This window comes from Motacilla alba, chromosome 4 (genome assembly GCF_015832195.1).
Source record: "Motacilla alba alba isolate MOTALB_02 chromosome 4, Motacilla_alba_V1.0_pri, whole genome shotgun sequence".
NCBI classification, from domain to species: Eukaryota; Metazoa; Chordata; class Aves; order Passeriformes; family Motacillidae; genus Motacilla; species Motacilla alba.
In genome coordinates, this window is record NC_052019.1 from 2,963,783 (window position 1) to 2,991,516 (window position 27,734).

Here is a 27,734-nt window from a genome sequence, read left to right on the forward strand (position 1 = left end):
TCCTGGGCGAAGAGATTTTTCCAGAAAATGTGAATGCCACAACGATGGAAGCCCAGATGTCTCCCCTGGATGGGGAAGCCTAATACTGCTCTAACTTTTTATTGATTAATTATTTATGGCCTATGCAAACACTAAGGTCCTTTTTATTTCTCTTTCATTTTTGGTCCCCTTTTTTTTTTCAACTCATGCTGACATTCTGGTAGTTTTGTTTGATCTGAGACTCTCAAAGCAAGAGGTTCACCCAGATCCTCTTTCAACCTGCCTCAGAATCAGCTCCAGAGCTGGGAGCCTTTTCCTCCTTTTGTTCTGCACTTGGCAGAGATTGAGATTCCAATTTCATTTGAAGATATTTCATAATCCTTTTTTTGGTTATTTTGATACTTTATCCCTCCATTAGATATTACCACTTGAAGAAACCTAGGGCTTGGAATATTTTCGAGCTCTGTTAGATATTTCTAACCTAATTCAATTATGGATTTTGGTTTTTTCCCCCCTATTTACTTAAATACTTCCTTATTTACTTCCCTATTTTCCCCCTATTTATTTAAATTATTAAAATATATAAACTAATTCTGAGTTGTGTATGTTCATGCCTATCATTCTATCTGCCCATGACTTTTTTTTTCTCGCATTGCCAGTGGCATTTTCAGCAATACATTGACACAAACACCATTTTCTTGTTTAAAATACAAAAAACCAACCAAACAAATTCTTTTACTTCGCCCTTGCCTGTCACATTGGATTTTGCTGTTAACCTGCCATGGCACCAATGGAAAAAAGCATTTGATTTAGAGAATTTGGAATGTGAGATATCCTGTACACCATATCCATATGCTGATGGCCTTTGAAATTCCTCTCCTGTGATACTGTTTCCTCTCTATTACCCATTTCTCTTCCGCTTTTCCTTCCCATATAGTCAATATTGTCTTCCTTTCTAAAGGTTTATTTGTGTTTACAACCTTGTTTCCACATTCAGCAGTTTATCCTGAAAAGGTTTCCCTCCCTCTAAGCTGTCACGGGGTAAGGTAAAAGGTGGAATAAAGGTTTGATAACAGGTGGAATAAACAGAGAAGAAGCAAAAAAAAGGGCATGATTAAAGTAATTTTTGACACTGGACAAAGTTTATTAGACCCCACAATTGTTGCTGTATTCCAAAAAGACCTGGGAAAAAGTGTGAATAGTGAAGTTTGGTGACATTCGTTTGTTATTCAGGGCAAAGCTCATGCTAATTGTGAATATTTGTGTAAGAGATGTCTCATTATTGGATCAGCAGGTGGTGAATTTAATGCTGAGGTGGTCGTGCACTCAGGAGAAGGCAGCAGCCCCCAGGGAAGGGCTGCTGGAATGGGAACCTCAGCTCTGTGGTCAGAAAGGCCAAAAAAAATATGGTAGGGATTGTTTGGAAAGGAATTGTGAATAAAGAAAAATATCGTTGTTCCAGGTGCATGATGGTGTTATGAATGTAATGATATCTCTGGAGGAGCTGCTACTGAAACAGTCAGGTTATCTTTGGCCACGTGCTCCTAAAAAGGAGAGAACGGACCTAGAAAAGGTCAAGGGAAGGAGGGAATTGAGAGGTCTGGAAAAAACCTGCTCAGATAGGATCTGCATCCCTGGAAGTGCTCCAGGCCAGCTTGGACAGGGCTTGGAGTATCCTGGGATAGGGAAAATGTCCCTGCCCATGGCAGGGGGGTGGAATTCAATGATTTTTAAGTTCCCTCCCGACACAAACAATTCTGGGATTCTGGGACAGGATTCCTTCATTGGAAAAGGGATGGTAGGGCTGGACATGATGGTTTATACTTTGTGAATTAATCACACACATCCATGGACAGCAGATGGGAGGCAGTTATTGCCACAGGACAGCTTGGATCCTGAAAGTAGATGTGGGATGAAAAAGGAATTAGAAATATCCAGTGATTTGAGGCCCATTGGTGACCCCTTCTTTGCATGCCCTGAGTGTCAAAATCCAGTTCCTTGGTTTGAAGAGGTTGGAGTGAGAGAGAGACCGCTCAGGCTGTCATTCAAGTTCTCCTCTCTGCTAATAAATCCCTCCAAAATAAATACCTACATTAAAAGGGTCAAAAAAACCCCAAAAACCTGATCTGGCCAAAACCCAGCAGAAAAAATAGCTGAGGGTGCCCTTGGTGGAAAAAATGTAATGCAAAGAGAATGGATGCTAAAAATAAAGTAAAAATTAAATAAATTTCTGGGAGAGGAGAGGAGAGGAGAGGAGTCCTTACCTTCCCCTTCAGGCTCCTTTGGGCCAGTGGCAGATGCCTCAGCACTTCATTTTCTCCTTTGCAAAACAGGTGCAATCTCTGGACAATACTTTAAACTCAGCAGGACTTGCCAAGTCAGGCAGAAAAACTTTTATTTTTAAGGGCAGACAGCATATTTTGATAATTGAGCCTGACCTCCTGTATAAGCAGGGCAGGAGAGCAAATTTTTACATTAAACCCATTAATTTTCCCTCAACCAGATCATGCATTGCAAAAGAATTCTCTCTTTTCTCCCAAGTTTTGCATTTCAACCCCCCTGCCCTCACATTTTTGAGAAAATGTGCTCTGTTTGTAAATAATTCCCTGTGCTAATTTTGCTTTTAATTTGAATTTTGTTATTTTTAAAATTTTAATTATTTTAATTTTTTTATTTTATTTTTTTTTTCATCTCCCTTCTAGAAAAGTGGATTTTCTATTCCTTTGCCTGCTGAATAACAAAATCCTGCTTCCCAAGAAGCTGGGATCAGTTGGAGCCTGTGAGACTCTCAGGAACAGCTCTGTGCCAGAGCAAAAATGATCATTTAGGGGCTGACTGGGGAAAGTGGAGACTGAAAACCACAGTTAAATCACGTCTCCTGGTACATTAATCAGCAGGGGTGTGTTTATTCCTTTTCACAGGCAATTTGTTGGCACAATTATTCATCTTTGCTCAGTTTGAAAAGCTGGAGGTGGGATAAATACCTGTTGTGCAACCAGAAATAGATGGCCAAGGCACAAAAATTGAAAAAAAAAAACCTGGTTTCTAATTCCTTGGGAGTGTGTTGTGAAGAATAAAGCCCTGTCCAACCTGGTCTTGGACACTTCCAGGGATCCAGGGGCAGCCACAGCTTCTCTGGGTACCCTGTGCCAGGGCTCAGCACCCTCACAGGGAAGAATTTATTCCTAATATTCAACCTAAACCTGCCCTTTTTCAGCTTAATGCCATTTCCCCTCATCCTGTCACTATATCTACACAGATAAAAAGCTGCTCTCTCTCTTTTTAACAAGCTCCTTAAAAAAAAAAAAAAATAAAAAAATGATGAGAGCAAACACATGGAGCAGCACAGAACACGGAATCATGCAGCTCACAGGAGCCTCAGAAGCCTCAAAGCCCTTCCTATCTGAAATTCCACCTGTGATAAATAATACTTGCTTGGACTCCAGTGGTGGAGAATCCACATCCTCCCATCCCAGCTGGGCAAGTGATTCCAGCAGTGGAATATCAGAGCACTCCTCATTGATTTCTGCATCACTTGTGGGGTGGTTCAGCAGCTGCACTGAACGCGCGGAATTCCGGGTGGTCTGAGGAGCACATGGGACACAGGCCCATGAGTGCTTTGGCAAAGAGAGCACAGAGAGAGAGTTGGAAGGATAAATTCTACACGTATTTATCTGTTTTTTATGTGCAGATCTGAACAGACATACCTGTTAATGCAAATATAATAATATACACCTGTCTAAAACCACATTTATACCCTGTCAAGCCCCCTCCCCTACCCCTTAAAGCTTTAAGGAGCAGCATTTAAGCTGCAAACTCTGAAACAGCTGAGAAATGAGAGCCCCACAGCAATCAAAGTGAAATTGGATTTGCCCCGTGAATCATCTGCTGAGGACTGCAGTAATAAACACACATAAAACAATGGCAATTCACTCACATATTAACAACTGTGCTGTCAGGGCAGCAAACCTTTTAAACCCATAAAACCACCTTGCTGTGGGAAAAACAGGGTGTTCCCTTTTCCCAAGGATGTGTGGAGAAATTCCAGTTTCCAGCTTGCAAATGAGGAAGAGCTTTTGGGGTACCTCGGCCTAAGTGAGGTTTGGCTTTTTGTTCCTGTTGGTATCTGCTGGGTTTGGGGTTTTTTGGGGGTCTTTTCTTGTGTTTAGCTCAGTTTTGTGAATTTCAAACACCTCCTGTAAACTTTGGGAATGGGAAGTCTCCATTGACAAGGAGAAAGACCATGGTGTTCCTCTCCTAATAATTCCAGCTGAAGCCTCCTGGCCAGGGATGGGGCTAGGATTTGGGACTTTCTCTTTCCAAAACCACTCTCCTGCCACAGCTGAACTCAAATTCCTGACCTTGTTCTGCCAGGCTTTAAAGCAACCATGGATGTGCCAGGGGAGAGCAGAGGGGTTTGAGCAGGCAGTGCTGTGCCTCTCAGTAGTGCTGCTGCCACTTAAATATGGTCACATTTCAGTGAGATTTATCAATCATCTATAGCCCTCAGGGATATTTCTTTTATTATTATTTCTTTTTAATTTTTTCTTTTTTTTTTTTTTTTTTTCATCCTGAAAGCAGCAGCTGTAGAGGAAAGAAGAGTAAATTTCCAGCACAGGAGCTGGATCAGACCTAGATTTTCTGTGAAAATCCCAAATGCTTTTTTTTAGTGAGATTTTAGCCGTGGTGAACTGGACTAAAATGGGCTGAGTCCCTCCTTGCCTCAGCCTTTTTGAAGGCAAAGCAGAGGAGTTAAGAAAGTCCAGCAACCTCCGAACTGTGTGAAATGTCCTGCTCAAGGCTGAATTATAGAAAGTTAAATTGGAGATCTGGGCACAGTAAATGCCAGATAATGTTCTGAGAAAGTGCATTAAACCTATTTTTGATGCCTACACCCTTCCGTCAAACCCCAAGACATCTGTTCCCCACCAGCATTGCACAGAGGAAACCTTTAAATTTGGGCAAGTTTGGTTTATTGAACTGGACTGAACATTTTTGCTATAAACCTTTATTTTTAATGGCCTCCTGGGACCTCAGTGTCATTTACACTCTGATTTATCCTTCCTGGCCTCTTGGCAGGACTCTGTGTCCCAGGATGTTGCAGGGGCTGGGTGGCATGGTGTCCATCCTGCTCTGACTTTTGGGGATCAGTTCAAGCCCAGTAAATATCCTGTGTCCTCTTTTCCCAAGAGAAAAGGAGGGATCAGACTCTGAGTTTCTCTCTGTCCCAGCTCAGGTCCTTCTGCCATGAACCTGAGCCAGTTTTGCACATCAGGTTTTCTGTCCTATTTCCTGACGTGTGCAGATGTCTTGGATAGCCTAGAATGGCTCAAATGGCATGAAATGCCCACATTCAACCCAGAATTATTGATATTTTTTTTTCCTCTAATGAAATTTAAACATGTCTCATTCACAGACACCTCACTGGAATGGAGAGGTTTTAATCCATGAGCTGAATCCCACAGAAGGTACCAAAAAAATCCCCAAACCTAATTGTCAGTGACCTTCTTGTCACTCTGTGTGTTGTGAGTCTTCAGGGAGGGACCCTTAGAGGTCTGAAAGTGGAAAAAAAAAAAGGAAACCTTTGCCCAGGATGGATGAAGTTTCTTGGGAAACCTCTGGAGCAACTCCCACTCCCAGCTAAAATCCTTGTCCTGCAAAAAGATTGTAAAAGTCTGTTTACTGAGGGGGTGGTTTTCAATTTCTGATTGGCAAAAGGAATTTCCCAGCAGGAACTGGCACACAGGGATGGCAAAATCTTTTGACCTTGATGACCTGATGTACATTTGGGACTAAACTTGAGTTTTCCATTTTTTTCCCCTCATTTTTGCCTATGGGCAGGGAAATGCAGGGTGGAATTTTGGCATGGATGGGCTGCCAGTGTGCAGAAGGAAGGGACACAGAAAGGGCTGGACCTTCCCAGAGCCTGGCTCATTCTGAGTCCCTCTCTGAATTCTGAAATTCAGAGGGGATAGAGGGGAAAAAAAAAAGCCAACAGTGAAATATCCCTTGAAATATCCTCCCAGCTGACAGCAATTGCTGCCTCAGGGATTTCTCAGCTCAGAGATTATATAAACGTTTCCAACTGCCCTTGATGGGTTTATCTGTCACCAAGGCACCTAATTGCTGCTCTAACCCCTGCAGACAGATGCAATATCTCGTGGTGATGAGTTCCACCCTTCAAAAATGAGCCATGTGAAGAATTACCTCGCTCACTGGGTTAATTTTGATAATTGGGTTTGATGTCACTTAGTTCTTGTACCATGAGAAGCAATGAACACACGTTCGCTGCTCGTCTTCTCCCCAGCACTCCTGGTTTTACAGACCTGGATTCTCAGTCAGCAGAATGCCATTTGATTTAAATCTTCCTTGGGTGGAGACTGTCCTGTAACTTTGGTCCATTCTAAGTCCATCGTTTTTGAACTGAATAATCCCAAAAGCAAACATGAGTCAAATTACACATATTCAGAGGTGCAAAGATAATTTCAAGGTAATTTTCAATCTCTTCCAGTCTTCATTTCTTCCCCCAAGTCCCTCAAAATAATTTTCATCTCTGACTGTTATCAAATATTGAATATTGATCCAGTGTTTTCATTCTTGATCTCCTTTTGATTTTCCCTTTTTCTTTTCCCTTTCCAATCTCAGATATGCATCATAGAAATAAGAATCCCAGAATGGTTTGGGTGGGAAAGGACCTTAAATCCCATCTCATTCCACCCCCTGCCAAGGGCAGGGACACCTCCCACTATCCCAGGCTGCTCCAAGCCCTGTCCAGCCTGGCCTTGGACACTTCCAGGGATCCAGGGGGAGCCACAGCTTCTCTGGGCACCCTGTGCCAGGGCCTCACCAGAAAGGCTGGGAAGAATTTTTCCTTATATCTAATCTAAACCTGCTCTCTAGATGTGGCTGGTGCAATCCCTTCCTGCCTGTGTGTCAAGACACTGAGAGTGTCCTCTCCTGACTTGCTTTTATCATTAATTCTTCCAAGTGGGAAAGATTATCCCTGTGAAATTGCAAAAAAATATCTAAGAGAAATAAGCAAGAGTGGATAATTTTCAGGCTTTTCTTCCTCCCTCCTTCATCCCCCATAACCCTTGTTTTAAAAATCAGACACAGCAACAATTTACAGCATTGTTTTAGACAGGTTTGTGCATGTATTTGGTACAAACAAACAAAAATATGTGCATTCTGTTTCATAGAGCTTACATCAATCTGGCAGAACCTGAAACACAGAACAGAAATACTCCGGCTAATAAATACATCTGGGGATCAAAAATAAAAATCTATACATAAAAAAATTCCAACGTTCTGCTAAAGAAAATGTACACTTATATACACACTGTAAACAATAGTAATGCAACCCAGCTGCAGCCCAGCTCAGGATGACAGGGACCTTCCTTCCCTCATGGACTTGGGAGAGTCCAGTGACACAAAAACTCATTTTCCACCCCCAACCCTTGGTTCCTTGAAGCAGCAAGGTCTGAGAATGCAATTGTGACACAGAGCCTGTGCAATGAGGTGGGATCTGATGGATAACTGAGGTGCAGGTGCTTTGGGAAATGTTGCCTGGAAAATTTGCTGGAACAGGGCCATTTCCTCAGCTGGTCACACCCTTGTGGATCCAGGGAAATCTGTGGGATTGGACTGAATTCACCTCCTGAAAGTCTGAGCCCATTTTTCCCAAACTTGGGAGAGCTTGGATATTAAGGAGAAATGCTCAATTCCAGGCACTCAGGTCATATTTCATACACATTTTTCCTTCCTCCCTGCCAGCAAAGACAGCCCTGTCTCCTCTAAATGAAGCTCTGCATGAGCAGCCTCAGAGTCCAGTCCTGGCACTGCTTCTGATGCAAGATGACAAATGAAAGCAGGGTGAAAACCAAGTACTTTGCCTGAATGCAGCACAGCAGAGCTCAAGGCTTTCCTACAGCTCCTTCCAGGGCATCTCTTGGGGCCAGATCAAATACAGGGAGTAACTGAGCCAGAATTTGGGCATTTATGTGTGTGTGTGTCATGTGTGTGCTTAAACTGACTTTATTTTCTCCCTTGTAGGTCTGTAAAGACTTGGGATGGAGAGGCAGCAAGCCTCCAGTCTAATCCTTTTTTCCTTCTCAAAAAGCGTTCAAGGGGCTGGAGGCTGCAAATATAAATATTTCAATACTGGAAAAAAAAAAAAAAAGTATATTGAAACGATCGGGGAGAAGTGTAAGCAGTAATACCAGCTCATTCATAGGAATGCACTGCTTGCCAGCATTTGCTAAATGTTCATTTATAGAGGGATGTTTGCCCATTTGTAGGAGAATGCCTGGTATTTTGGGAATGACACATTTATATAAACACAGTGAAGTGTGTCTGTGTCTGTCTGGTCATGGATGTCCTCTCCCTGGTCCCTTCTCTGCCACATTCCCAGTGCTTCCCATCAGGATCCCAAAAACACCCAGGAAAACAGCGGCAGCTGCAGTCCTCACACTAAAAAATGACTTCTTGTGCTGCCCCATCATCACTGTAAGGTCTCACTTCCCTTCAGAGCCAAATAAACAGGGGAAAAACAATTATTTCCCCCCAGAAGCTCCACACCAGAAGGGTGTTGGGAAGTCCCCTGCTTTGGTAGGGCAGAGCTGGCAACCTCAGGCTGGTTTTGCAGAGCTGGGGAACATGCAGGTGGTTGTGAGTCTGAGTTCAGTGTAAGTGCTGGGATTTGCTGCTGGGAGGAAAATGTCTGGACAAAACCTGCTGGTATTTGTGCAGTAAAATTGGTCCAGTTTGTCCTGCATCAAGTAAAGGGTGTTGAGACAGGGCCAGCTCCAGATATCTTGTCTCAATATGCACTGCACAGAAAAGTTAAAAAATAAAAAAATTCCAACTTCCCTCCTGTTCTGTTTTCCTTTAAAGCAAATCAGAACATCAGAAAGAAAGAGGACATTCTCCTTGCTGTGCCTGGCAGCACTTTAATCTTCCTTTGGCAGCCACCCTTAGTGGGATGAGCCAGATGTGCTGCAGGCACTTCCATGAAAGGCTCCTCATGGCTTTGAGGGGCACTGCTGGTGTGGAGCAGTTTCCACCCAGGACACATTCACTGCCATGTATCCACCCCTCAGGACTTCCCATTCCTGTACTTTAGTTCCCTGGCTTGAGGCACTTCACCTCAGATCCATCCTCTCCTCCATCACCTGTGTGTCTCCTGCTCATGGCTTCACCTGATGGTCGCTCCTTGGGGCTCATTATCTGAAATTTGATTAAACCACTCTGAATTTTGAAACCAGTGCCTGCAATCCACGGCCAAGTAGAATTTGGGTGACCATTTCCTGAGCTGCCTGGTCAAGGTGGGCTTGCCATGGCTTCAGCTCCTGGAGTTTCCTGGAGGAGGCCGTGGTGCCCTCCCAAGGGGTGCTCACACTCTGGGACTGTGAGCAGGGAAAAAACCACTTTAATTGTCATTACTTTTGACACAACCAAGACAATTGTTGGGAGCCACCAGAAGTTTGATGCTTCAAGCATGTGGGAAGTCCCGTGGGAGAAGGATCATGAGTGTGACCCTGACTGGGGAGAAGATCCCTCTACTTTAGGGAGCTCCAACTGCACCTCAGCTCCACTTCAGCTTGGACTCTGTGGGCAGTAGAAATGCAAACTTCCCAACTCAGCCATCCCACCTTTCCTGAGCACAGGCTGGCTGAGGACCTGCATTACAGAATCTCAGAATCATTATGGTTGGAAAAGACCTCTTGGTATTCAACCATCAACCCAGCACCATGCCATTCACCTTTAAACCACCTCCTCCAGGGCCACATTCGCAGTCCTTCGAACACTTCCAGGGATGGTGACTCCACCACTGCCCTGGGAAGCCTGGTCCAGTGCCTGACCACCCTTTGAGTGAAGAAATTCTTCCTAATATCCAGCCTAAATCTTCCCTGGCACAACTCGAGGCCGTTTCCTGTTGTCCTGAGTGAAGCCCCTGGGATGCATTTTTATCCTGCGTTTTTTGAGAAAAACAACGAGAGCAAAGAGGGGGGCAGGAAGGTTTGGGGGTGACTGACACCAAAAGGAGCTGGTTTCTCTGTGTGTCACAGATGGATGTTCACTAAAGCAAGGTGGGTTGCAAGTGTTTCACTGGAAAGTGAAATGCAAAATGCTTCACAGGATGGAGTTAGAGGAGAGAGACCTGCACACCCCCTGGCAACAGTGCACACATCTGGAATACTCCTCTGGCCTAAAACCAGGTGATGTGGAAGGGCCAAAGCTGTGGCCACTGCAGAGATGATGACTGAGAGCTGGGATCCCTCCACCTTGCTTGGGAAAACCCCACTCTGCTCTCCTTCCAAAGCCAAGGCCTCGTCTGGATGTCCTGTTCAGGACCTCCAAGCTCCCAGCCCACCCACATAAAGGATCATCTGCCAGCTACTGCCTGGCATTGTCCCTCCTGGGTGCTGCCTCTGGATGGAGACATGACCACATGTACTAAGGCAGGGTTGGCAACTTTTGGGATTCAATCTTTCGGTTGGATTTCACTGTGGTGTTTTTAAGGCAAAGGAGACATCCTGGTTTCCCTTAATTGCACAGCTTCTTCCAAAGCCAAAGACAACCATCCACCAGAGGAGACAGCTCTTGCCCTAAGGTCATATCCACACCTTCTCCTCCTGCTGCGGATTCTTAGAATGGGATATGCCATTGGCTCTAATTTGAGGAACCCATAATCCCACAGAAGGGGGCTGAGCTCCACGTGGGGGATGCTTGGACAACCTTTGGGCAACTGCATTTAATACCTGATCGCTGCTTCCAGCCTGCCTGACAGACCCACAGGTGGTATCCCTCCAAGTTTCTTCTGGATACCTCTAAAGAAACCATTGACAGCTGCCCCAGAGGCTTCAAATATCTGTTTCTCTCAGCCCACAGCAGTCTGTTAAGTCATGGGTTTGGTAGTCAATGGTTTCTGTGAAATCATGAGGGATCCCAATTGAGACAGACTCCACCTCTGTCTTGTAGGTGGCTGTGGCCCCCCCTTTGCTGGAGCCACCCCGGATTTTGTTAGAAAGGCTGTTCATCTTCTCCTTCAGCTGGGTGGACGCTGGTTTCTGGAAAGGCGTGAGCATCTTCCAGCCCTTGAAGCTGAGCGTTCGCCTCTTACTGGCCCTCTCCTGAGAGAAGGAGGAGTTAAATATGAAGGAGCTGTTCAGGGTGTTAATCCTGGGCCGTAGGTCTGTCTCTGAGTCCTGCACCGAGCTGTTGATGGAGGCCCCTCTCCAGTGGTGGTCGTAGACCCTCCAGATGGGCCGTCGCCGCCGGCGGCACTGGCACTTGAGCAGCCGGATGAACGCGCGCTTGAACTCCTTGCTGGAGCACGGGTAGATGATGGGGTTCACGCAGCTGTTGAAGTACCCCAGCCAGAAGATGATCTTGAAGACGATGTCCGAGGGCTTCAGGGATGGGAAGAAAGAACCTTGGGAGAGATTGGAAGGAATAGGGTTAGAGGAAGTGGAAGGATGCGGCAGAGTAAGGTGATAAGGGAAGTGAGTTTTCTTGGGAAGTTATAGCCAGGCTTTGCTGGAACCAGTTCTCTGAGTTTCCTGGAGGATGGTTTTCCTCCAGCAAAGAGCCCGGGGAGCTTTTATGTAGTGTCAGTCACAAAGCTGGTGGTCAATCCAGTCTGGAAGAGGGGAGATGTGTCAAAAAGGCTGATGGTGTGGTGGTGGTGAGACCCTGGAACATGTTTCCCTGAGAAATTGCGTCTCCTACCCCTGTGACTGTCCAAGGCCAGGTTGGATGGGGTTTGGAGCAACCTGGCCTAGTGGAATGTGACTTTCAGGTAATTTACAGCCTCCAGACTTATAGACTTCAGCATAAAAGTATGGCCACAGCCCTGTCACCTGCACTGAGGGAAGAGCACCACCCCTTCACCTCCTCCTCTCATGTATTTTGGGTCATCAGTGTCACACACCCTCTGTTCAGATTCTGTGGTGATGCTAAGGAGGGGGCCGTTAAAGTGGGCTCAGATAAAATCCACAGCCCCAAAGCTTGTCCTTGATACTTTAAAACACTTTTGTCCACCCAGTCCCTCCTTAGGTTTTTGCAGAGTTTCCCAGTGGTTTTCTCGGTGACAAAGCTGGAGATATATTTTTTTCAAGCCAGAAGATGTCAGTGTTGCTCCCACATGGCCTCAGAACAGCATTCCCCACTTGGATCTGAAACAACTTTCTGACTCAGCCTTAATTTCTTTTAATTTTAGCTCCAGATGACAAATCATGCCACCATGTGACTGAGCGTTAATTTGTATTTTAGTAAATAACATTAACTCCAGATATCATTATTATTTTCCCCTGCGCTTCTAAGCCTTGTGTCAAAACAGTAACACAGGTGCCAGGAGCCAGAAATTCATGACTGACACTACAGAAAAGCTCCCCAGGCTGTTTGCTGGAGGAAAACCATCCTCCAGGAAGCTCAGAGAGGTGGTTCCAGCAAAGCTTTTGTACACCCATCCCTAAAAAGTGGAGAAATTTCAGCCAGACTCAACATTAGGTACGTGGGCAGCTCCATCACGGCTATGTGGGAGAACACAGACACATCCCAGCATTTTATGGTGGCTGGGCAGGCAAAGCAGATTAAATATCTGCTGAAGGCCCACCCAAGGCAGGCAGGAGCTCAGGCTGGCTGTCAGCGTGTGCTGAAGGGGGCATGGAATGAGGACAGTGAGCAGGACTGACATCTCTGTGCTGGGAAGACTTGGGGCCTTCCTGGAAATGAAGGCATTGGCAGCTGAATGAGCAGCTGCTGGTGGTGGCTTTGAATGGAGCAATGATCATGGAATGGTTTGGGTTGGAAGGGATCTGAAAGATCATCTTGTCCCCCCCTGCTATGGGCAGGGACACTTTCCACTATCCCAGGCTGCTCCAAGCCCTTCTCCAGCCTGGCCTTGGACACTTCCAGGGATCCAGGGGCAGTCACAGCTTCTCTGGGCACCCTGTGCCAGGGCTCAGCACCCTCCCAGGGAACAATTCCTTCCCATTATCCCATCCATCCCTGTCCTCTGTCAGTCTGAAGCCATTCCCCCTTGTCCTGTCACTCTATGCCTCCATAAATAGTCTCTCTCCACCTTTCCTGTCAGCTCCCTTAGCAGAGGGCTCAGTTCTGTAGAGGCATTGACCCCACCGTGGTTGTTTCAGATAAAAGGAGCTTATTCTCTTGGGGACAGTGCTGAGATTTCCAGCTTGGCTCCGGGCTGCTGGAATCACCAGTTTTGACTTTAGCCCCACCAGAAACACCTCCCTGATTGACAGCCAGGAGCATTGAACCACCCCAGTGGTGCTGGGGCCGTCCCCCTTTGCCTTCCACATCTCCAGTCTTCATCCCAACATGGCTTTGACCACCCCCCTTTTTCACAGTGCCCCCAGCCCACCCCCCTGGACCTACAGGAACCATGGATATGTCAGGAAATGGGACCTAGGAAGATGAAGGACTTCATTGAACATGCAACCGTGCTTATTCCCTTGTCAGGGAGAGGTTTCCTGCCTCAGTTTCCCCACAGAGAAAGGGTTAATTACCAGGAACTCTTCACAATGTTGCTGTGAACCCTGTTTGCAGCGTGCTCTGGGTTCTCAGAGGAGCTGCAGCTCTGTGGAGCATTTTTTTTAGCTTCGAGAGAGGAAAAGAAAACAAAAAACTATGGTAACAAAGCAAATAAAAGAAGGGTCTCTTTTTAAATTCAACTGGTAATTACCGCTTGAGCCAGGCTACTTAAGAGATTGGTGCTTGCCTAAACAGCCTGTTGGTTGCTAAAATAATAATTTCTATCTGGTGTTTAGCAGTTCAGGGCACAATGCAGTTTCTGTACGACCTGCTCTGTCTTTTGCATCCAGATAGAAAACACAAATTGAAAAGGAAAAGAAGCTATGAATTCTCTGAATTTCAGCTCTGGCTGGTTTTCAGCCAGCGAGAACCTTGTGTACATATGAAGACAAGGGGCCCATTAGCATCCTCATTACCATGCAAATAAGCGTGCCCCTTGGAAGGGACGTGTCCTGAGTGCAGCCACAGTTTCCTCGTTTCCTCACCCTGGGATGAACAGAACTGGGCAGGGAATCTCCAGAACAGCTCATCAGAATCTTCTGATGGGCACTGGGAGGCTGAACATATGAGGATTTGAGGGTTTTTTTAGGGAATGAGTAAAAAAAAATCTAAGAAATCAGCTGTTGATTTCATATACTTGAATACACAACAACACTTTGAGGGTTTTTGGACTGGGCTTTGTGACATTTTCTATATAAATAAGTGAAAGTCAGTACTGAGTGATGGACACTTGAAGAGCTCAGGAAACACAGAAGGATGTGTCCAAGGTCCAGAAATGTGAGTAAAAGATCAGGAATAGCAACACAGAGTGATACACCAGCACTTCAGTCTGTTATCTTGGTATAAGAGCAATTTTTGGTGATCTGGCCCCAAAAGCATCGAGGCCCGTACAGGGCAACATCAAAGAACAGGAAACCTGGTCTTGTTTAAAGAGGAATTTTTGCTGAGCACTCAAAATCAGCCCTATGGCACCTCTCCTGGGCATCCAGCTCAACAGCTCATGGAGTGAGGGAGGAAGAAATGGTGACACCCACCTTAGGGACATCCATCAGGATTTATAATAATAATGCTGGGGTCTTAACAGTCCATTTGGGAACTTTACTCCATCCATCATTTTGTAAAAAGACTATCCCACATCTTGCAAGATCTGAATCTGACAGAGCTGGGTCAGGCAAGGGCTATATGTCCTGTTGTAACCCTAAATAATTATCTTCAGGACCACTGAGAAACTACGAAAGCTGCAGGTGAGCTCAGGAAAAGCCTCCTTGCAGCTTGCAAAGTGACTGAAGTTACTGACTAAACATGATCTGAAGTTTGAACTTCAGTTTTTTGGTGATGCAGAAGTTGAGCCAATAAAGTATGTGCTCATATATTTTTAAAAAATTATTATTACTCGTTAATGTCACCATGCTCATATTTGGGGAAAACCAGGCAGGTGAAAAATCCTTGGGGCCAAGGGTATATTTCCCAAAACTGGGACACTCTGTGGTGGGTGGCAGTGGAGGCAATCTGCCCTCCATGTATCCAAACACATACCCCATTTTTTTTTAGGTTGTTTGAGCTAACACAATCTCATGATCTCTCCTCGCCTGCCCTTCTCCACCCTGCCCTCCCCATGACTCACTGGAAGGTGATATCACTTGGATTGTTCAGAGTTGCTGGTCCCAGTGTTCAGCGCTCAAAAAAAATAAAGCAAAACAAGAGAAAAAAAAAAAGACAAATGCACCAATGCAAATGGAGCCAGTCCAATCTAAATTCTGGCCCTGGCTCCCAGTGTACAGCCAGAATTCATGAGCAGGCTTAGTTGGCAAGGGCATCTTTGTTGCAAAAGGTCCCTGCTTTGCAGCATGTCCTGAATAGTCCATGGAGCAGGAATGCTGCAGATATGGGAGCAGGTGGGAAGAACAAAGGGACAAAGTCATGTCCCAGTGCTGCCCCAGCTTGGAAATGCAAGGACCAGCAGGACTGGTCAACACTGATAAAGGTGTTGCTGTTGCTTGGTGTGGGTTTGTATCAGGAATGGGCTTGCAAAAAAAAAAAAAAAAAAGCTTTTGAAGAGCTGGGCCTTACAGGTGTCATCACAGGAGAGGGAAGGTGAAACCTTCCACTTGAGGTGGCAGGTGAACAGCTAGGAAGAGGACATGGTTCATCTCACAGCAGGTTGCTCAGCTGTGGATGTCCCTGCAAAGAGGAGGTAAAAATTGATTGGCCAAACTCATGGAAAATAAAACCAAAACCAAACCAACAAACAAAAAACCAAACCAAAACAAAAAACCCCAAACAAACCCAAAAACCAATGTGTGAACCACTCTGTTTCTGAGCTAGGAAGCCTCAGAAATCCATCTGTAGGATTAGGACTGGTGGGGACAGGTGTGCCATCACGTGAGCTTCTCCTAGATGTGGCCTCAAAGGTTCAGGAGGGGATTGAGAACTGCCCTGGGAGGTATCAGAGCAGCAAAGAAAAAAAAAGAAAAATTGCAGCTGGTAGAGAAAAAGCCCTGGCATAGGAGGTACCACAGCTGCTCACTGTGGGTCCTCCTGGCCAAAGGAAGTCAGAGAATCATGGAATGGTTTTGGTTGGAAGGGATCACAAAGCCCATTTCATTCCACAGCTTCCAGTCCCAGGCTGCTCCCAGCCCTGTCCAAGCCAGACTTGGGCACTTCCAGGGATCCAGGGGCAGCCACAGCTTCTCCGGGCACCCTATGCCAGGGCCTCCCCACCCTCATACTCAAAAACCTTTTCCTTGTATCCAACCTAAATTCACCTTCACTCCCTTCTTTCTTTTCTTGACTCTCAATTTAAAGTAAATTAATTAAATCTGCTCCAAAAGAACCATGAGCTGCCCTTTTCTGCTCAATACCCAGCTTGCATCTCTCCTTGCCAGCTCCTTCCTAGGCCCCCACGATGGACAAGCTCCCTGATGCAGCTGCCAAGCTGAGGGAGAACGGGCTGGATTTCAGCAAGGACTTCTCCCAGCGTGTGGGACTCAGATTCGGACTGGTCCTTCCTGACCTCCTCCTCCTCCGTTCTCTATTAGCCACCTCCACTGGGTATTTGTAGGCATCTCAGGGTCCCTAGAGGGTTAACACCTCCTCGGTGTGTCTTGGAGTGATCAGGGAGTTCACTGCCCTGCTAGGATGGATCCAAGAGCTGCTTGGCCTGGGGAGGAGGACAGCATGTTCACAGCCACTCGAGCATTTTCCCTGGAGGACGATGGCATTGGGATATCGGGTGGAATTCCTCAGGCCTGTCAGCCCTCCAGCCAACCCCATAAACAATGTCACAGATAAGCAGCAGCCTCCCAATGAAAGCCCCAGCGAGCTGCCTGAGTGTCTCTCTGCTGCCTGTGAGTCCAACTTCTGCATCCTGGTCTGGCCCAAAGAGAAGCAGGGAGAAGCCACCACTCCCCTGACCACTGCTGACCTTCTAGGCAGTGTTTTGTCCCAGGTCATGGTTGGAGAGGTGCTCCTGGAGAGCCCCTGGCCATGCCAGACCTGGTGTGGGGGTCCTGGTGGGGAAGGAGGGAAGCTTTGGGTGTGATGGAGATCAGGGAAACATATGTCTGGCAGATTGCAAAGAGAGGAGAAACCAGTCAAGGGCTCTGAAAAACATCAACACTCTCAAACAGGATCTCAAATTTGAAGTCTGAGCGTGGTTTGTGTGTCAGCAAGAGGAGGATAATGAATCAGAGCCTTGTTCTGGTCATTCACTGTCAAATTCATGGCCCCCAAACCTGTCTCTCAACATTCAGGAGTATGGTCCTAGTGATGTCCCCAAAACTTTTCTCTCAGGTGCTGCACATGACCAAAATTGCCCTTTATTCCCCTCAAATATTGGAGATCTCAGAGTAATCCTGGGAATTTGGACCACTGGTGGGAGTAATTGATGGGAGGATGTTTATGAGGCATCAAATTTCCTGAAAATTGTGGCTTTTGTGTGAATCACCTGACTGAGTTCAGGCACCTGAGCAGGTCCTGGGGCTCCTCTTACAGTCACTGGCTTAGAGGGCAGATTTTGTGGTGAGAGTGGAGTGATCCATCTCCTCCTGAGGGTAAACCACTGGGCAGATGGATCACAGCAGGTTTCAGATGACTGGACTCAGACTACTGGCTCATGGGCAACCACCTCACAGGCATCCAGGGTTACTCCTGAGGGATCTCACCCTCAATGCCATGATCATCTGGTGGTCTGATGCTCTCTGAGAAGTTGCCAGAGCTTCCCATGCACCATTTTCTCCCCTGTGTGGGACAGGACTTTGATCACAGGAAGAATTTCACCAGTGGAAGGTGAAGTGAAAAGCCACACAGGTTCCTCTACACTGTTCCCTGACAGAAACTTCACAACAAATTTCAAGAATTGTAAAAACTGCTAATTTGCTTAGTGTGGTCCAGCCAGACCCCTCCAGATGAATTTGGTCCAGGGAACAATTTACTCCAGAGCCCATCCTCAAAAGAACATCAGGAATTGGCTTTGCAGCCCCCCAACATTGTCCCAGCAGACTCTGCTCCCTTAACCACCCCCAGATGCCCTGGAGCCACATCACAGCGCAGGGAATGCAAAGCTGCTGCTCCACACTGCAGATCCAGGCTGGTGGGCTGCCACACAGCCCCCGCTGCTCTGCCAGAGATCCTGAACTTCACAAGACAGGAATTATGCTCTAGGACCACGGGGGCACTGCATGGGGTACAAGACAGGCTTTGGGCAAGATCCTGTGAAGCATTTACTCTGCTCTTCTCTGCTCTACAGCTCTTGCTCCAGGGGCTTGAGATCATAAACTGTTTTTTCCCCCCCTTTTTTTTTTTTAATTTTTGACAGAATAGCTGCTCTTAGTTAGTTTGATTCCTGACCAAGTTATAGCTAAACTTTGTACCTTGCTGAATATTATTGGGAATGTTCTTTTTGTGATATGAGGTGAGGGGGACTTAGAATTTTAAAATATAGTAATATATATGAAACAAAATGGACGTTTTTGAGCAGAAACCAGTTATTCTTCTTTACCTTCTTCTTCCCTCTTCTTCATAAATTTAAGTAATGTTTAGTTATTAGACAAAAAAGTCCGCATTGCAGACTTCAAGTAATTAGTTATTAAGTTAAATTTAAAAATAATTTATGTGTCATTTCTTAATTAAATATTTTAACCCTAAAAGGCCTTATAACAAAAAAAAATACTTTAACATTTTGTACCTTGTTAATAAAAGACTAGAGAACTCACTGCTGTGAAACGATAACATGGATAAGCATTAATAAACACCTAAGTCTAAACACAAACTATCATCTCGAGTACCTTCAATCCCAAACTCAACAAAAGTAAAAAAAAAAAAAAAAAAGAAACCAAAAACCAACAAGAAGGTACAAGGAAGGTTCAATTATACAATCAGGGGATGGTTTGGGTTGGAAGGGACCTGAAAGATCATTTAAGTTCCACCACCTTCCACTGTCCCAGGTTGTTCCAAGCCCCATCCAGCCTGGCCTTGGACACCTCCAGGGATCCAGGGGCAGCCACAGCTTCTCTGGGCACCCTGTGCCAGGGCCTCAGCACCCTCACAGGGAAGAATTTATTTTAATATCCAATTTAAACCTACTCTCAATGTGAATCCATCTCCCTTTGTCCTGTCACTCCATGATTTTGTAAACAGTCTCTCTCCACCTTCCTTGTAGGCTCCCTTCAGGTGCTGGAAGGCCACAGTTAGGTCACTCCAAAGGCTTCTCTTTTCCAGGCTAAATAATCCAAATCCTCTCATATACCATCTTTCCTGGGAGGGCACTGACCCTTCACCTGGGGACTCATAGCTGAAATCATCATCAGCTAATCCCCAGAGTGTCATTTCATCCATTGCATCCTCCTTCCAAAGACCTGGATGTCCCATGCACCAAACCTTCTTGCCCTGCAAGGAATATACCACATTCTATCTTTCATGAAGGATCTCTAAAGAGGAAAGTCATGTTTTAAACAAAGGAATAACTCAGGAATTGTGGCCTGGTACTGCAGAGGGGTTGATACCAAGGTCTGTGAGGAGAAACTGTACCTGCAGCAGAGAGTGGATGCCACCAAAAGAAGCCCTGAGTGGTGCATCTTGTCTGACTGGATTTCTCCAAGGTTTTCCATATGGTTTTCCACAGAGTCCCCTGGAGAAACTGAGGCACTTTGGTCTGGAAAAGTGGTCTGTGCAGTGAGTGGGCAACTGGCTGACAGGGCACAACCAGGGAGAGGTGGTAAAAAGCTTCTTCCCAAAGAGGCAGCCTGTCACCAGTGGGATTGATACTGCTCCCAACACTGTTTAACATCTCCTCAGTGAGCTGGATGATGGGATCAGCTGTATACTGGTGAATTTTTCTGATGATACTGATGCCTTGTGAAGGCTGACCTAGAACAGTGACTAGATGGAGTTAGAGAATAAAGTAGGGATTTATTAGGAGGCCTCAATGGATGCACCTTGGGCAGCACAAGAGCCCAGCCAGGGCTGCACCCAAGAAGAACCAAAATGGTCCCAAAATGCACAACCAAGTCACGGGGTCTCTCACTTTTATCAGTTCTGCTCCATTTGCATATTGGAGTTAATTGTCCAGTTATAGCTTCAGGTTATTAAGTCCCATCCTTGTTTTTCTCTCTTCAGCCCACGTTGTTGGTGCTCTTGGGCTGAGATTTGGATCAGTTGTCCTTGGTGCCCAGCTGGAGCAGGAATTGTTTTGTCTCCCTGCTCTGTGCAGAGAGCTCATCATCCCCTCATGTGAAGCCCAGACCCACACACTAAAGCAGCACAGAATATGAAAAATAGAAAAGCCAAAACCTGAGGCATCAATACCAAACAGAATGAGGATGTGGACACTTCAGGAGTGGGGGCCACCTGCAGGAATACCTGCATCAACATGAGCATCACCAGCAGAGATGAAGAAGGAGTTGTGCCACTCCACTCAGTCTGTTCAGTTTTGGTCCCCACCAGGCAAAAGAGATGTGGGCAGGCTGGAGAGGGTCCAGAGAGTGGCCAGGAAGATGATCCAAGCACTGGGAAGCTGCCATGAGAGGAAAAGCTGAGAGAACTGAGCTTGCTAAGTTCTTGAGAAAAGAAGGCTGAAGGGGAGGTTTTATCACTGTGTAGCTACAAAGAAATTGTGGCTCCCTTTTTACAAGGAGTCACCTGGAAAAGATGAGGGGTCATGGGTACAAGTTACTCCTGGGGATATTCCTATTGCACACAATTTTTCACCATGACGACCATCAGCCATCAGAATAATTTACCCAGGGAAGTGGTGGATTCCACTTTTAAGATTCAGCGGGACATGATGCTGGACCATCTTATGCAGATTGTGCTTTTGCCAAGAAAAGTTGGATCAGATGGTCCGTCAGGTCCCTTCTAACCTGATATTCTGTGATTCCATGAGTTTTTCCTGCTTCTTCATTTTTAACAGGAGCTCTGTGGACTCTACTCAGGCAGGACTAGGCAGAGGGAAGGGGGAGAAATTCTGACACCAGACCTGGGCTTGGATACTGCAAACCAAACTCTGTAATAATTTAAATGGTTAAGTCAATGCTTTCATGACGGAATCACAGAATGGTTTGGGTTGGAAGGGACCTTGAAGACCATCTAATTCCAACCCATACCCTCAAATCATGCTGCCCATTAACTCACTTCAGCACTGCCCTGGAATAGCCTTTTTAGCTGCTTGTTCCATCCTCCAAGAAGAAGGCCTGGGCAGCAGATTCAGGATACAGATAGTGCTGAATAAAGCATGGTCAACAGGAAGATGGACTTTGAAATTAATCACAAAATTAAAAGGAATGTCAAAGATGTAGGCGTTCGACATCTGACTTTTAATACAGACTCCCTTAAAGGTAATATTTTTGCAGTGTTTCTTATGCTTGGGAAAGATATTTGTGTGTCCAACTCCCTGCTCCTTGATTCACAAATAATAGCCTGACTCCAGCCCCAGAGGGGAGCTTAAAACAAATCTTAGAATCATGAGACTCAGCAAAAGGACATAAATAAAATTGGTGAAAAAAAAAAAAAAAGACAAGACTGACCAGTCTGACAAATCCAAAGGGAGATATCAGGAAGGTTCTTATTTACCAAATGCAAATGAAGAAAAAAAAAAGTCTCCTGAGAGAAGGAAAAAGTCAGGGCAACCGAGCTGCATGTCAAGAGCTCTTGTCCTGCTGTCTGAGCAGAAAGGAGACTGGGATCCATGTGCTGATGTTGGATTGAGCACGGCTGAGATCTGTGCTGGGATGGTTCACCAGAGAAAACACGCTCGGGGCAGCCTTTAAAAAGAAAATTTCCATCTGGCTCGGGATCTGAACGAACACAATGGCCTTGTGGGGTTGCTAAGCTCCCTCCAGGGCAGTGCAGAGCTTGCTCAGAGAGGAGCATTCCCGGGGCTCTCCGCTCTCCAAACTGGAGCATCCTGAGCTCGTGCTGTGCCTGAGCCTGGGAATCTCTTCCCTGAGCACACCGTGGGGAAGCACAGCCAGGATAACCTGGTTGGAGAAGGGAAACATTTATAGACAAGATGACTTGCTGCCATCTCAGCAGGAATGAGCCATAGGTAGAATGTCTCATGGGCAAAAATCCAACACTAGGCATTGATTTTACAGGGACAGTGATAAGATGAGGGGAAGTGCTCTTGAACTGAAAGAGGAAGGATTTTGATGAGTTACCAGGAAGGAATTCTTTGCTCACAAGGTGGGGAGGCTCTGGAACCACTTGCTCAGAGAAGCTGTGGCTGCTCCTTCCCTGGAAGTGTCCAAGGTCAGGTTGGACAGGGCTTGGAGCACCCTCAGCTAGTGGAAGGTGTCCCTGCCCATGGTCAGGACTAGAATGAGATCTTTAAGGTCCTTTCCAACCCAATCTATTCCATGATTCCATGACAAACTGTTAATCCTCAAATTTTCTTGCTGGCTGGCTCCCTTATATTCTAGTTTTCCATGGACCATTTACCAGGCCTTCAAGGACTGTCAAGATCTGGAGAGCACGGTTTGGGAATTACAGTTCCAGACTATTCCTTGCATTTATTGACAGTGGTACTTCGTGGTGAGCCTTCCAGTTGCCTTCTGCTCTTCAACTCCTTTTAACACCTTCCTTAAACTTCCCTTTGCAAGGAACTGTTCTTCTTTGGTGGCTTTTGCAAACACAAGTCTGGCTTCCACTCACCTCCAAGAGGAAATGGCCCTTTTCTATCAAGCTGCCTCCTCCACTCTGCTCTGAAACATTGGGAATGTGTAATTTTTTCCCAAATGAAAAGGTAAGCTTGGGAATCCTGTGGAAAAGGAATGGAGGGGAATGATTCCCAAGCAAGCCATCCAAGTCTTGGAAAAACCACTGTGTTTGCTGGGTTGGACCCAAGACTACTCTTTGTTTTTCCAACTCAGAAGTTCTTTTCTCTGCACTTGGTTTTCTAAGAATGTGAACTCACCCGCCCCGTCCTGTTTACAAGCTCGTAAATATGTAGATCAGATTTGGCTGCAGGGTAGGCCTTGGAAGGGCTGAATCCTGCTGGGAACACATGGCATTTTATGTACAGCAAGGCCAGATCTGCGCTGCCCAGAGGAAAAAGGCAATTTTTCATTGGGACCAACCTAGCTCAGGGAAAAACATTGTACCCAGCGCAGGACGTGCAAATCCCGACTTCAGTTTGAAGCTCAGGGTGAGCAGAACTCACTGGGGTGGGTGAGGGTGGCCAGCACCCCAACACAGGTGACACCACTGGTCTGGAAGGATCCTACAGTGAGGCAGTGTAGTGGCTGATGGCTGGGAATGCTGGGGAGAACGTTGGGATGTCAGCGTTGGGAAAACACGATATTGAGAGGAAGTGTGGGAGCTTCCTCGGCACATTTCCACCGTGCCAGCCCTGAGGGCTTTTCTGTTTGTACCAGAACCGGGCAGACAGGACGTCACTGGCCGTGGAGCCTGGCACTGTAGCCCGTGTCCCCTCCCAGCACTGCCAGCTCTGATGGATGCTGGACAGCATCCTCCAGAGAGTCACACCGTGGCGTCACGGAGGAAAGGGTGGGGGGAAAAAAAAGGATGGGGGAGGTAGGTATTTTCAGCTCTGACGAAAAATTGTGGCTGGTTTCACAGGCTCAGGAGGGGTTATTCAAGATCAGCCAGCCAGCTTCTTATTTCTTTTCAGGCTTGGAGGGGAAAATCCTCCAACGCCTGCCCTGTTTCCGCACTCGGCTCCAAGGCACGGCCCTTTTGGCTTTAGCTTGCATGGAAAAATCCACGGTTTCTCATCGCTCACTTTCTCTTTCTTGATGTTTTTTCCTGTGATAAGAAGGGAAACTTAAAACCCCAAACCATATTTCCGTCTTTTGCCCCAACCTGGAAATATTCAGGGGAGATAGCAAAGAGTTGGTCTGTCTCTCCCCAGCCCTGAAAGACATTTTTCAGCTGATATGAAGCTACAAACACATTGCACTTCAAAAAGAGACATATTTCCCCCTCTCTAAGAAAACAATGGGTCAGTGGAACTGAGCTCCAAAAATATATCAGGAGTGGTGAGATAACAACATCCTCATCACTCCCAACAGTTCCTGAAGCCCTTAACTTGAAGGGATGAATTCTCCTGTAAAGTGCAGCACTGATTGCCTGTGAAAGACCCCTCTTACTCTGTCCTTTTCCTCATCTCCACAGGGAAGGTCTAGTCTGTCTGATGTGACCACAGAATCGTGGAATGGTTTGAGTTTGAAGGGACCTTAAAGATCATCTCATTCCAACCCCTGCCGTGGGCAGGGATGGCACCACTAGAGCAGGTCGCTTGTCTCTGGTTATTCAGCAGTGATGCACTTAAGCCATGTATTTTGACACAAGAGGCAAAAATTGGTTGCCTGGTTGTCTTTTCCATAGAGCTCAGCCTGGGACAAGCACAGAGACAATGCTGGGAAGGACCAAGAAATGTGGGAGCAGATGAGCCATTACCTCACAGTGGTTTTGTACAAGCTTTACAGCCACAGCGAGTTTTAAGGAGGTATTTCAGGAGAGGGAGTGCAAAAACCATGCTGCATTTGCCTGGTTTAAATGCCTGCACAGGGCAATGGGATCTCTGCTGAGGAGAGAAGAGTGTCTCAAAGTGTCTCATTATGATAATGAGGCTCTCTCTCCACTGACATGCTTCCTGCTCCATCCCAGCCCTATCCCTATTTATTTTTTAATTTCTGAACCTGAAGGGAAAGGATGAAGATTTGCATTCCATTTTCGTGGCACTTTGAGTACTGCCCATGAGATTGTGTCTGCCTCTCTTCCACCTTTTCCTTGTATAAACAAGCCTCTTTGCTCCCATGCTCCTCACTCCCTGCTCAGAAATATCAGACATGGCACATGGGGTACTCTCCCTGCCTTGATATGGCCTTGATTCCTAATTAGCTCTTGGATATTCAAATTTTGCAGGTTTACTTCTCATTCCAGGCAAGTGACTCTAGTTAGGCTTTCAAACTCTCCTTGAGAAAATGCTGCTTTTGTGGACGGCCCTTATCAAGAAAGGAATCATCCCAGGAAATTATTATCCTCTCTTTTTTCCATCATCACCAACTAGTTCCTGACTTGCCACCTCCCTCTTCAGTCACTTTGATGTGTTCTTATTTCAAGAAAAAAAACCAAACCATGCCATATATGACTGGCTCTGCTTGTGCACTTCCACCAGCAGCGCTGTCTAAAATCTGGGGGGATTCTGGTGGACACTGGGGGGTCCCAGTTGGTCCCCAGGGTGTCTTGGTCAGAAGATCTTAGAGCAGAGCTGCTCAGTTCCCTCTTTGTGTGATGAACTTAAGGCTTGGTTAGGAGACTCTACTCTTGCTGTGAGGCAGGACTGATCTTGCCTTCAATGCAGATCCCCTACAAATTTCCTCCAGATATCCAAAAAGATCAAATTCCCTGGCAACTGAAGCCATCTGGATCAGACAACATCACTGACCTGCTTCTTTGGAATTATCAACCTGTTCATAATTAAATATCCTGTACTACTGTGTGAAGCTGAGCCGTGTGATGATCCCTAGCAGAAAGGTTGTGGCACAGATTTTAGAGGTTGTTACACACTGAACTCTGACTAAGCTCACGGGCATTAAGCATGAAAATATCTCCTGAACATGAGAGTTCCCAGAATTAGCCCCAGTGCTGAATCTATTAGCAGTAATGTCAGTTCTGGGTCAGTATTTGTGCTCACCCTGAGCAGTAGCACGTGTGAGTATTTTGATTAAATGATTCATCGGAGAAATGTTTTTTCCTTCCAGGAACAAGTGGATGACTTGCTCTTACAGTCACCTCCCTCACGGAATGGCTGTCAGGGCTGTTGGCAAAAAGACAGGTGTGATTCACCTAGGAGCAACATGTCACAGAGAATTTATAAAAATAACTCGTGCTCGGATCATAAAATGCCAAGAATGAGAACAGGTGAAGCGGACCAAGAAAGACTGAAAAATGGAGGTTACTCATATGGAAAATCACATCCCTTTTCTGTGCCCACAGAGCAGAAAAGGAGCCAAGGGGACTGAAAATGCTCTAAGAAGCTCTATAAGGCAACACAAAGGTCTGGAAAACTCAACTTAGACCATGAGATTAAAGGGTTTTGATGTATTTGCATTATCCAGGAGAGACTGAAGTGATTTGCTCACACTTCACAGTGAAATACAGGAGAAGCTGTTCCTGACAGCAAACATATCTTTAATCGAGCCAAGAATGGTAGAAAAATTTAAAGGCTTGAAGTTCTAGCTAGATAAATTTACTCCGGGAAGAAATCAGCCATTTGTAATGGCAAGGGTATAAAACAATTGGGAAAAACATAATTGGAGGCAGGAATTCTCCATTATTTGCAGCCCTGAGTTAATACTGAGCGTCTCTTCAGGGAGAAAACTTGTCTTTGAGTTATGGGGGAGCTGAAAAAAATATTGAATGAGGTGCTTAGGGTCTGTGAATCTCTGCAGACAGTCAGAGCAGTCCCTCCAAACCTTGGAACTCCATCCCAAAACATGGTGGGTCTTGAATATAAAAGAGTTGTAAAAATTATCCTGACACAGAGAACTTCAGACATGACAAGGGCAAGAACTATTTAAGAAACTGCTTGTCTGCTCCTGAAACTGCTTCAGTTAGGAATAGCAGTGACCTTTATTCCCCACTGTAAGATCTTTCCCTGTGTTCCACACGTGTGCTGTGATTTCTGTGCATTTCATTGCACTCGGAGGCACTGGCAGTGAGTCAAGCATCTGTGTCAGGGGGTTTAATTTGAGCATAATGAAGGTTTTGCTTGTTGGGGGATCATGTCAGCATTTAATTAATTACGATGAACTACACTGTTGATATTTGAGAGCGGTGCTCTCACGACCAGATTTAATATCCTTTGGTGTACCAATAATTACCCACAGCAAACAAAGCTGGGAAGAAACAAGCACTGCAGAGGCCTTTCTGGGCCCTTCCTCACAAAGAAAGCAGCTGCCACTTGCTGACACAGATGTCAAGGTCTGCAAGGACCTTGTGAATGCCATGAGCAGAGCCCTGGGCCAGCTGTGAGCAGTCGTTCAGGTCCCAGCAACATTAAAACTCCTTTTTTTTTTTGGTGCTGCTGAGGAAATCGTTGTGTGACATTCAGAGTACTGGATATTTGGAAGAAATTCCTCTCTTTGTTGGTGGTGAAGTCCCTGGCACAGGGTGCCCAGAGAAGCTGTGGCTGCCCCTGGATCCCTGGAAGTGCCCGAGGCCAGGTTGGCCAGGGCTTGGAGCACCCTGGGCTAGTGGAAGGTGTCCCTGCCCATGGGAGGGAGTGGAACTGGATAGTGTTTGAGGTCCTCTCCAACCCAAACCATCTTGTGATGATTCTGTGAGATGCTAAAACTGTCCTGCAGCTCTGGGGACAGTTGTGGGAAGCAGCCTGTGCTGTCCCTGTGGTGTTGGATATCTGACTGCTGACACAGCCTTGTATCTGTGGGACACACAGCCCACCTGGGAGTGGTTCTAAGGACCCCCCAAGGAGCTGGAAAAGCAGATGTATTCATGGAAAACATGATGAAAAAGAGCTTTTCTAGTAACATGCCTTTCTCCTGATGTGCGAGCTCTCCAGTCTCAATCCAGCAGGATATGGATAACCAAGACCAAGAGAAGTAAAAACTCTCAAAGGACTAAAAGGCTTATTATAAATAAACATCTCCCTTCCCTTTCTCACACCTAATGCTTTCTCTGGGGACACTGTTTGAAATCCCCATCAAAATATTCTCTGG

General features: G+C 46.1%; 1 protein-coding gene across 1 annotated transcript in view; it reads right to left on the reverse strand.

The window, feature by feature from the left end:
• Window positions 1–8,086: 8,086 nt before the first annotated feature.
• ADRA1D (adrenoceptor alpha 1D) overlaps window positions 8,087–27,734 on the reverse strand; it is a 43,122-nt gene continuing 23,474 nt past the window's right edge. The window contains exon 2 of the mRNA XM_038135755.1: window positions 8,087–11,413. Within this exon, the coding sequence (XP_037991683.1) occupies window positions 10,842–11,413 (572 nt within the window). The 3' untranslated portion in view covers window positions 8,087–10,841. The remainder of the gene's footprint in view (window positions 11,414–27,734) is intronic.